This window comes from Danio aesculapii, chromosome 20 (assembly GCF_903798145.1).
Source record: "Danio aesculapii chromosome 20, fDanAes4.1, whole genome shotgun sequence".
NCBI classification, from domain to species: domain Eukaryota; kingdom Metazoa; phylum Chordata; class Actinopteri; order Cypriniformes; family Danionidae; genus Danio; species Danio aesculapii.
Window position 1 is genome coordinate 13,877,056 of NC_079454.1, and position 12,274 is coordinate 13,889,329.

At 34.0% G+C, this 12,274-nt stretch overlaps 1 protein-coding gene across 4 annotated transcripts in view; it reads right to left on the reverse strand.

Annotated features, from left to right (window-relative positions):
* Positions 1-12,274, reverse strand: part of trappc8 (trafficking protein particle complex subunit 8) — a 173,322-nt gene that overhangs the window by 124,363 nt on the left and 36,685 nt on the right. For all 4 annotated transcript variants that reach the window (XM_056480723.1, XM_056480722.1, XM_056480721.1 and 1 more), the window contains 8 exons: positions 8,773-8,926; positions 6,188-6,272; positions 5,841-6,088; positions 3,566-3,681; positions 2,358-2,508; positions 2,167-2,267; positions 1,976-2,081; positions 1,750-1,881 (listed from right to left, as the gene is read on the reverse strand). In XM_056480723.1, the coding sequence (XP_056336698.1) occupies positions 1,750-1,881; positions 1,976-2,081; positions 2,167-2,267; positions 2,358-2,508; positions 3,566-3,681; positions 5,841-6,088; positions 6,188-6,272; positions 8,773-8,926 (1,093 nt within the window). The remainder of the gene's footprint in view (positions 1-1,749; positions 1,882-1,975; positions 2,082-2,166; positions 2,268-2,357; positions 2,509-3,565; positions 3,682-5,840; positions 6,089-6,187; positions 6,273-8,772; positions 8,927-12,274) is intronic.

The following is a 12,274-nucleotide window of genomic DNA, read 5'->3' on the forward strand; positions in this document are numbered from 1 at the left end:
GTTTATCTTTAATTGGTAAAATATCAGAGGGTCTGTCTGTGTTCATATATGTTGCACTTATTTATTTATTTTATATAATTGCAAAGGTTACAGTAGGTTATTTCACACTATCATTGATCTGCAGTTATAATCAACACGTTTATAGAAAAGTTAGTAATAACATTTATACAGAAGTATTTATGTGTATAAAGCATCTGTTTTGTGAGAAGTGCTTCTCATATGATATGGAACGACCCGTACAGCTTTACTGTAGACATTTTCTCGAGTGAAAATGAGGTTGACTGAAACTTTTTGTCGTACACCACGCCCATCAAAAGAGTACCATTGGTACCCTTTTAGCAGTGGAAACGCAAGCCTGGTAAAGGTGACCCGTACCGTACTGAACCAGTCAGTTTAAACGAGCCATAAGTTATAGTTTGCAGATACAGTACCTAACATTTCTCTTACACTTAATATTTACATAGAAATGTCAGACCATGTTGACCATTTTAAAGTCATTTTCAAAGAACTTCAATAAAATTAGTTGAATTCAATACTGGTTATATTCAAATGGGGTTTCTGTATTGTTAATCAAATGTCTATTATTTGTCACTGTTTTGTACTGTATTAACAGCATGATTAAGATTTTTTAAATAGGAATTTCTCATTTTTTAATTTTTAATTTTTTATTGTTTTTAGCAGCAGCACAGCACATTTATTGAAATAGCTCCATAAACATTTTTGGTTTGTTTAAAAATTTAATTCAAGCACTTCCAAGGACGTTTGTTTTAAGAACTTTCCAGGCCTCGAATTCATATATCTGAAATTCAAGTACTTTCAAAAAGTGTGGGAACCCTGATCATTAGATCCTAACAGTGACTACAACAGCATGCAATTTTGTGGATAAAAACGAGGAGATTAAAACATAGTCAAAAAGATATAAACTAACTAAATTCATTTTTCCACTGGTTCACCAATTTAAAGAGTGGATAAGGTCGCGCACATTCATATCCATTAGGCACCAAATATTTTTCTTCTTGTTTTCATTGACAAAGTCAACACTGCAAAGGACTAAAATGACAGCCTTGAGAAGTGAATAGTTAAGTTAGCATCTAAACACTACCCTTGCTATCAGGACATTTAGTTTATTTAATTATTTAAAAAGTGTTTTTTATGCCCTCACATTTGTGTTTTTTTTTCTTTTCCTAATGTTTAAAATCTGCTGACACTATATTCATTGAAAACTGTGCTGCAAATAACAAATCATGTTTGTTTATGCTTTTGTATGTTTATATGTTTATTTAAAAAAGCCAGAAATACATACTAAGCCCATGTTCAAATGTTTTTGAGTTTATTTTTTATTTTTTTCATTCTTATTTAAAATTAGTGTATTTAGGCTACTTCAATACTTAGTTTTCTTTTGTATAAATGATTTAGTTTAATCTTTTTGCATACAGAATTTCTGCATTATTATATTTTATTTCAAGCATTACACTTTTCACATGATTTAAAAAAAATCCCTCATATACCTCATCAAGAATCATCCAAGCCTACTGGAATCCTGTGTTGAATATTTAAGCAAAAATGATGGTTCTTGAAGGATCAAATTAAACTGAGAAATAGGATTTCAGCTTCACCTTGATTTCAAAGCGTTTGAAATTCTCATTTTGCATTATTTCACATAACCTTAAGTAATTTTTCAGTCTTTTTGTAATGCGCTGAGAAAGTGTAGACATTGGGAAAACATCTTTATTGTATCTGTGCTCATACCTGTCCAGCTTTGCTAAATCGATGGCCGGCCAGTATCATGTGGAAGGCAAACTTTCTGACCATAGGACTGCGCATATTAATAAAGCAGTGAGCCGCCTGCTCCAACAGAAGTGCACTGCGCAGGTCAGAGTCCTGTCAGAAAGAGGAAGTCAAGGGAATGAGGTTCATTTAAACATGTTAGACTGTTCATTGAACATGACATTTTGTAATTGAGATTTGAGCTCACCTCACTGGTCATTTTGATCAGAAGTGTAGCAGCATCTGAATATTTCGTCTGACTCTTCAAAATCTCAGCACTTAAAAGACAACACCTCTCAGCCAAAAGCATGTTTCTATGACACAAACAAAAAAAATATATATATTTACAAATAATATATACAAAACCGCTTGATTTTCAGAGGAAATGTGTGTTCTCACTTGCAGACATCTCTGTAGGTCTGAATAGCGGTGTCCATGTAGTGAGCGGGGTACGGCCGTTGCGCTCCACTCTGTAGAAAAGCAGCAACAGCCGCCATCTCCTGTAAATACACACAAACACGCACCTAACAGTCAGTCTGAGGAGACTTCAGCACTCTCTTAACCACAAAAACACTGCTAGAGTCCCTCACCAGCGCTCCGGCCGCATACAACATGGCCTGGTCTGACAGAAAATCCTTCTTGGCAGTGTGATAGCAGTTGTAGGCCAGTTCATAATGCTGGACCAAGAAGCAGAGGTCAGCCATCTTCCTGATCTGAAGCTCCGGCGCCTCAGAGGGATATCTGAGATCACACAGCTCAAAATCAGATCACAAAACCACAAAAATAAACCACTATAGATCGGAGATACAGACTTATGAACAACAATATGTGTTGCAATAATGATATCAGTTAAATTCAATTTACAGTGAACATGGAAGTATTTAGACCCCCTTAAAATGTTTTACTTTTTGTTATATTGCATTCATTTGCTTGAAATTTTTTCCTCATTAAATGTACATACAGCACCCCTTATTGACAGAAAAATAGAATTGTCGACATTTTTGCAGATTAATTAAAAAAGAAAAACTGAAATATCATATTCTGCTGCACTTAATGTTACTAAGATAAAAAAGGTTACTGAGAGCACAGTGGCCTATAAAATCCTTAAATGGAAGATGTTTGGGATGACCAGAACCAATCCTAGAGCTGGTCGTCCAGCCAAACTGAGCTTCCGGTGGAGAAGAGCCTTGGTGAGAGGGGTGAAGAAGAACCCAAAGCTCACTGTGGAGTTCCAGATGTGCAGTCAGGTGAGGGGAGAAAGTTGTAGAAAGTCAACCATCACTGCTTCCTCTATTAGTCGGGGCTTTATGGCAGAGTGGCCTGACACATGAAAGCCTAAAATGCTAAAACGCACCTGAAGGTTCAGTCTAATGAGATCAAGATAGAACTTTTTGTCCTTGATTGTAACCGGTGTGATGAAGAAAACCAGGCACTGCTCATCACCTGTCCAATACAGTCCCAACAGTGAAGCATGGTGGTGGCAGAATCATGCTGTGGGGGGGATTTTCAGCTGCAGAGACAGGATGACTGGTTGCAATCAAGGGAATGATTAATGCGGCCAAATACAGGGATATCCTGGATGAAAACTTTCTCCAGATTGCTCAGGACCTCAGACTGAGGAGAGGGTTCACCTTCCAACAAGTCAATTACCCTAAGCTAAAATAACGAAGGAATGGCTTTACAACAACTCCGTGACTGTTCTTAAATGGCCCAGCCAGAGCCCTAACTTGAATTCATTTGAGCATCTCTGGAGAGACCTAAAAATGACTGTCCTTAATGTGCCCTCAAAGTGACTTACAGCAAGCCTGCAGTGTTTTTCAGCTCAGCAATGCTCTTCTCTGGAACCTTCCCTCCACCAAACAGCTTCTTAGTGGCGGAGAAGAGAGATCGACTCAGACCTTTTCTGGAGACAAGCTAGAAAGACAGATTGAAGAAAACAAAAGCCAAAAAATGGTCAAAAGATGTTTTTGAAAATGCACATAAAAATGGAAGAATTTATACCTGTGAAAAACGTAGAAAATAAACTTAATGGATCCTTAACTTGTACCTTTTGAAGCCAATAAGATATGTTTTTTTTTTTTTTAATATGAAAATAATGTGTGAATGGAGGGAAGATGTGTCTAGAACAGAACAATAGCTGAATGAAGTAAACAAGGGTATAGACAACTATTATAATCAATTATGAATTTACTCTAAGTGAGGTCAAAAATAAACTACACACAATTAACAAGTTGTATGTACATTTTTGACTACCAAGGCAATACCAAATATATATAGATATAATATATATATATATATATATATATATATATATATATATATATATATATATATATATATATATATATATATATATATATATATATATATATATATATATATATATATATATATATATATATATATATATATATAAATGGGACCATGATCTCTGCAAGTGACTGTGAAAAAAAAAACTGTAGTTTAAAATGATACAGTAAAATTACATTTGCAAATCAACCCAAGGTTACTTGGGTTCAAAAATGTAATTAAAGTTTTTTTTTTTCAGAAACATTCCAGTTTCCTTAATTATCTGACTAACTGTATTTAACCCTACTGTAAGACCAGATTTTCTAGAATACTCCATTTTTACAATTTTACCCACTCTTTCAAGTTGCTTTTCATTTTAATTTGGCTCTGAATTCATTTATTTTATCTTTTATTTTTATTATTAATATTAATATTTAATTTTTTTTGTGCATCATAGGCTTTATTTACTGTTAATTGTGACCAATTAGTTTTGTGACAGATTAAATATTTTCTTGGACTGTGTAAACAGGAAAAAACACACACATTTAGGTATTTTGAGACTTTCGGTGCCTATTAAAATATGGAAATACATCACATAAATACCAGATTTCTGCAGTAAACAGGCAGATTCAGTACATTTTAATGACAATTTCATTCTCAAGTGAAAACTCTATTGGTCTCAGCTGTTTATAACAAAAAATAAAGTGTTGATTGAAAAATGTGGGCTGAAAAAATAAAGTTCAGTCAGAAAATTTCCTTTAATCCATGTATATTGTGTGTTAGTGCACGTGTGTGTAAAAAACTTCAATTTATTTATAAAATTTTCACATGCTGTTCAAGACACAGGGTTCATACACATATTTACTACCAAAATGTCTACATATATGGGAAAAATCATAAGAAACATTTAAATTTATTACAGAATATCATAAAACATGCAATAGTTTTAATTCATTTTATATTTATGTAAAATAGATGATGCTTACACAGCACTAATAATAAATAGCTAATTTTACATAATGTTAATAGTTTGTTAAACTAGTAATAGTTGGTAAAACTACTTCTATTATAAAGACGCGATCACAATGCTCTATAGACTTCCATTCATGCGAATACAGCAGACCATAAACACAACCACGTGCGACAAGTTTCGCATTTCACTGCATTCGAAAGTTCAAGCTTGGTGAAATCTTACCTGCGAAAACCCATCAGGTGAATAAATTACTTAATGTAAATGTAATTTCCATGACTTTTCCAAAACCTTGTGGGTTTTTCTGTTTTTCAAAAACTTTTCCTGGCCTGGAAAATGCCATGTGAAAATTCCATGACTTTTCCAGGTTTTCCATGACCGTATGAACTCTAAAGACATTATCAAAGACTACAACATCAACATTCCATCCACATTATTAATTATTATAAAGCTTTCAGTTTAAGTGCCCAATTAATAAAAATTGAAGCAGCAAATCAGAATATTTAGAATAATTTATAAAGAATACTGTGACACTGAAGACAATGTGAAAATATGACATTTACTTTGCAGAAATAATTGCTATTTTAAGATTAAAACAGACAACAGTTGTTATAAATGTAAATAATATTTCGAAATGTTAAAGCCCTGTTTTATCAAATACTTTAAAAGCAGCTTTGCTAAGCAGAAGAGACTTATTACAAAAACCCTCACATAATCTTACGGACCCAAAATACAACTCTAAACATACATTACTGTCTGAAAAGAGACATGCAAACACCTAAGATTAATCCCCTATAGTGTGCCGTTTGTGTACCTGGTCGTTGAGCTGGCGAATGTTCTTCTCAATGTGCGGCAGTAATCCCCTGAAGGTGAACTCCTGGATGAACTGCCGGATGTGGTCATGGTCATTAAGTGTCAGGCAGGTTCCTCTGGGAGTCGGGCTGCTATTAGAGCTCACACTGGTCTGCTTCAGAGCTTTCGTCATATTTTCAGCTTGACTCTCGTCGTTGAGAGCGTCAGACGGTGAGTCAAGCTGAAGAGGATGAGTGTCTGAAACACCGTCTACAAACATGAGGAATGATGTTTGATGTTGATCAGATGTTCCTCCTCATCAATAAGAGCTTTAAAACAAAATCCCTGATAATGTTGGACTAGACTTACCTCTAACTGCCTGTTCCAGACCATCTTCCTCTGCGCTGATGTTGTTTTCAGTTACATTATTCACTGCATATTCTTCATACAGCTCCTATGAAACAGCACCGGAGTTGAAAAATGTTTGAATTTGTTTTTCAAAATCAGTTTCTCTTGAAATCCATCACAACAATTCCACTGGTAATTCAGATTTGAAAAGAGAAAACATTGTTTTAATTATCGCAAACTATAAAACCTTGATCTCTGCTCAACTCACCAAGTTTAATAAACTGACTTTGTAAAAAAAAAAAAAAAAAAGAAAAAAAAAAAGTGCTTAAAAATAATAAAATTTAAAAAAATAAATTTGCAGATCAACCCAAGGTCACTTCATATTTAAAATAAATTTAATAGATAAAAAAAAAATCATCAATTAAACATCAGAAACATTCCAGTTTCCATAACTATCTGACAAATCCTAACCTACCATTCAGCCAAATCTATGAATTCTAGAACATTGCATCTTTACAATGTCACTCTTTCAAATTTCTATTCATTTTAATTTAGTGCTTGAATGCATTGATTTCCCTTTTTTATTATTATAATTATTTGTATTATTTTTATAAATATTATAAATGTCATCTTTTCCATGTCTTTAAGTTATTTAAATGCATTTCATTTATTCTTCTTTTGAAGTATATCATAGGCTCCATGTACAGGCGATTGTCACCAAGTTCGATATTTTTTGCTGTGACGCAGACCAAATATTTTCTATTACACTGTAAACAGGAAAAAACAGATACATTTAGCTATTTTTTGAAACTTTAAGGGCAATAACGCATTACTAATAATGTTACTGTAACGGCATTACTTTTGACAGTAACTAATACTATAACACATTACTTTTTAAATATAGTAACTCCATTACCGTTACAATATGATGCGTTTGTCCATTACTTGGTAAGTTAATTAATTTTGGCTGCAGTCTATCCCACATCTTCCTGTTTACAGCAGTGACGCATTGTGGGATTGGAGGATGCCACCAACCACAGTAACTATTAAGACTATTATCGTTACTATTATTAATTACTATTACTAACACAACTATGTTTTTTGTTTCAAATAAATACGCACACATTTGTTATCTGTATAACAAAATTAATTAGTTTAGTAGACATCGACACATTTCTGTTATATTTCAAACACGTTATTTAAATGTTTAGTGTTGTATTGCTCAGAAAATGCTGGGATTTATTTTATTTTTATTGTTTTACATATTTTAATAGCTGGATACAACAGCAGATTTTACATTTTAAATATACACAGCTTACTTTCCATAAGTTGCTGACATACCATGTTTAATTTGTGGTTATTTTGTGGTCAGTCTATAATAGCAGTTTTTTGGTGCTGAGTTTCACCACATTGATTCTGAATGGTAATACAGATTACTTTCATTTATTTACTTACTTCATAAAGTTGTGTTTGTTGTATATTGTCACTAGTTTTCATACTCAATCTGTGAAGGAACATGTTTAAAGGTTAAATACTAACTTTTATGATCCTGAAGCAATTTTAGTTTTTGCTTTTTTGCTTCTGAATATATTATTCAGATGGTTTATCACCTTGTGATTTTTTTTATTTTTGTGCTGCTGGTCTGACTTAAATAAATTAGTGTTTAAAATTTAGTTGTGTTTTAGTTGTGAGATTTTAAGGACGTCATATAATTCTCAAGTGGAATTGTGTGGAGGCAGTATACATGGATAAAATAATAAAATAATCATAATAATAGTTAGTCATAAAAAATAATCAAAAAGTCTGCCATAATATGCTCCCTGATCTCTTCTGAATGATCAAGGACACAATAACTGAAGCATATTTGCATGCTGCAATGATTGCCCTTTTCCTTCCAATCTACCTCAATATAATGGTGATGTTTGGCAAAATCTGTACAGTTACAGAGTGCGCATTAAGCATATTTCACGTTCATTCAAAAAAAAATTAAAGGTTCCATGAAATAAAGTTTTTTTAGATGATAGTATCAGTATCATAAATTTTTAGGATATCTAATAGCTAGTGTGCTCCAAGACAGTGACAAAATTCACATTTAAAGGATATATAAACGGATATAAACATGTAAAGCTTGTAGATTTTCACTTTCGCCCCTAATGGACCAACGGTTTTATTCACGTCACCTCATACTTCAGTTTCTCATCACATCATATCCAATCAAAGTCTCTGTATCTGAAATGGCCCGCACCCTTCAAGACGCTTCTCGTTTGCTTTCATTTGATGCACTTGAGCTCAACCACTCTCACTGGCAGAGCGGTGATATAACACCACTTTTTTAAAAGGGGGAGGAGCTACTTTATGTCCTAGCCTCTCATAGTGTTTCGGTTTAGATTACATCAAACTTTGAATAAAAACTGTATATTTCAAAGCACTTCACAGGATCTTTAAGAATGAGCAATGTTTTAGATGGTATGCAAGTGTAAATATATAATTTAAATATTGGTCACAATTGAAGGAACATGTAAACATATGGTCAAAACACCCAAGCATCTTTGAATTTCTAGTTCTTGTCCAGAATAAGCAGACTTTACAATGACAACAACACTCACAGGGTTGTGTATGCTGGTCTTGTGCAAGTACTGACTCCAGGGGTCCGGCATCTGCTCATCCGCACCAGTGCTGCCGCTGCGGGAGTTTATCTTGAGCAGGTAACAGCCCTGAGTGCCATACCGCTGCTTCATATCCTCATACACAGAGTCCGCCCTGAGACACACATACACACACATTACCAGCTAATTTTTGCCATCATAAATAAACAATAGACATTTCTTTAAGTACACCTTGCTAGTTCTGAGTTTGGATCATTTGAACTTTATATGCCATAGAATGAAAATCTGAATATACCTTGGCATAGCTGAATAGTAAAAGTACATGGAAAAAACATATCATGAGCCTAAAAAAACATTGTTTCCTTGCCGCATGTAACTCCAACGAGTGTAAAATCCCAAAGAAAAACAGGAAAATCAGAACAAAACACAGACTCTGTTGATTCACTTGGGTTCATTATTATGCATGCTTCAGGCAGACTTTGATTGACCATGTTTCCTAATGAACACTGTTTTCCCTTAATTCTATCTAAAGCATATATTAAACATACTATGTCTCTTCATACTATGAACTTTTCATTTTAAAATGAGAGAGGCAGGGAGACTAAAGAGAAAATGTTTTGTGAAGCAAGCAGCCATGAATGACCACAGAGAGTTTATAGCTCGTCAGAACACAAAATGCAGGATATACAAAAGAAAAATTTTTCAGTGCCACTCAAAAGCCTCTTTAACGCTATGTTTTGTTAGTTTAATGCACAGGTGTGAAATGAATATTTTAAAGGGCCACAGGTCTGCAGTTTAGTTCCAACCCTGCTTCAACATACCTAAGCCGCGGTCACACTGCACTTTTCTCCCTATAGACTTCCATTCATATGTACGCGAATGTGACAGACTGGAAACGCAAGCTTGTGCGGCAAGTTTCACAGTTCACTGCGTTGCAAAGCCCAAACTTGGTGAACTCTTGGCAAAATCGCATCCTGTGACTGTGTGAGACCAATCAAAGATCAAAATGTGACTTCTCTGTACAGAAATTTTAAATATGGACCAATAGCTTGCTTTTTTAAATGTCTATTCGTCTCGTTTTATCCCATCCTTTTTCGCAGCGCCATACGACAGAATTTTGCAAGCTCAAACTTTAGTGTGACAGCAGCATCACTTGTAGGTTTCAAACAAGCATGAAGAAAATGTTTTGTGAAGCAAGCAGCCATGAATGACCACAGAGAGTTTATAGCTCGTCAGAACACAAAATGCAGGATATACAAAATAAAAATGTTTTCAGTGCCACTCAAAAGCCTGCTTAACTCTATCTTTTGTTAGTTTAATGCACAGGTGTCCAGTGAATATTTTAAAGGGCCACAGGTCTGCAGTTTAGTTCAAGCCGTGCTTCAACATACTCAAGCCACAGTGACACTGCACTTTTCTCCCCATAGACTTCCATTCATACGCACACGAATGCGGCAAATCGGAAACGTACACTTGTGCGGCAAGTTTCACAGTTCACTGCTTTGCAAAGTTCAAACTTGGTGAACTCTGACCTGCAAAATCGCATCCCGTGACTGTGTGAGACCAATCAAAGATCCAAACGTGACTTCTCTGTACAGAAATGTAAAATATGGAAAAGTAACTCGTTTTGTCTAATTATCTTGTTTTATCCCGTCCTTTGTCGCCATACGTTAGAATTTCACAAACTCAAACTCTAGTGTGACAGCGGCATCACTTGTAGGTTCCAAACAAGCCTGAAGGACTCAATTAGTTTGAACAGGTGTGTTTAATTAGGGTTGAAACTAAACTGTGCAAAGCTGCGGCCCTCCAGGAGCTGGATTTGACACCTGTGGTTTAATGTGTATATTGCGAAATTTGCCACACGTTTGTAATAAAGCAAAAAACACATGTTGACAAAATACAACATTAAACAACTTGTCCACATTTACATGCCTAAATGCACAGAGTTGGTGCAATGTGATTGGCTGATTATATATATATATATATATATATATATATATATATATATATATATATATATATATATATATATATATATATATATATATATATATATATATATATATATATATATATATATATAAATATATATATATATATATGTATAATTATATAATGATTTTGTATATAAAAGATATACTGGTGCATCTAATAAAAGTGACCTATATTGCTTTTCCCCACAGTCAGGTTATCTTCTATTCATCAGACCTTGAGGCTGCACATAAATATTGTGATTGGCAACCTATCTACAATTCTCAAAGGAGGAAGTGAACAGGAAAGCAAACATGTCCATCACTCAGTTGATGTCAGAAATTAATATGAATTAAAAACGCATAGTAAATGCAGTTTGTGTTGCTTTTAAGCTTTGTTTCATTTTTATTCTACTCATCATTCTTTTTATTTCTAATTAAATATGTTCAATTACACCAGAAACGGAGAAATGTTTTCTCCTGACATCACTTTCCTATGAATCCCTCAGGCAGGGTTGAATACACATTTCCAGTGTTAATCATCTCGGTTCGTTAAGTAGCAGAATCAAAAGCAGCAGTGGGAATATCAGAGGCTTTGAACTGCATATGGAATAAAAAGTATGTACGATTGACTCTGTGATGGGATTTTGTTCACAGAATATTATTAGCAGAAATGCAAAGGTTAGCACGGGCCAGCTAGAATCCTGCAGCAATTTAATTAATAAATGTTTCAATTACAGTTATAACAATGAATCATAAATGAACACACACTTATATACAGCGAGATCAATGATTATGCACATAAACAATGCTATTAATGCTACTTTTTCGGTTTCCCTTCACCTCTAGCTTTAATAATTGATGTGAAATTCAGCTGGGCACCTAAAAAATTCAGAAACCGCCTATAGCAAGAAAAACACTATTTAAAAAAGTGAATGTACCTTTTTTTGTGTTATGTAAGTGCAAATAAATACAAAATGTGCTTACTTATGTGTTCCTGCTCCTACAACTATCACAGCATGTTATGAGTAAAATGTGTTGAGACAATTAGTTTTTTATGGGATGAAATTAGTATCAATTATTTGCAAATGCACGCTTTGTCATGCAAGCTCTAATAATGCTGTATATTCAGTTTTATATCCACAAACGAATGGCTTTTAACCAGAGTCTGTGAATTTAAGATTTGCGCAAACATAAACATGTTTGTGAAAACAAATTTTATGTTTTGCTTTCATGCATCTTAATTTAGGTGTGCGAAAAGAAAGTTTTGCATTGGCGGATCAGGTGACGCGCGTGTGTGAATTGACTTTCTGTTTAAATCTATACAGCCAGCTTCATTTGAATTGAGACTTTCTTTTCTCGTTTTTTAAGTTTTTGAGGAATCAAACACAAAACAACTTTACACAGAAAAGCAACAATGTTCTTTCGCAATGTGTACACATCTACCTAGCGATTTAAGAATTATACAATCCTGCGTTACTACACTTGTGTCTGAAAAAGTCAGATTTAAATAAATATGAAGAATTTTGTAA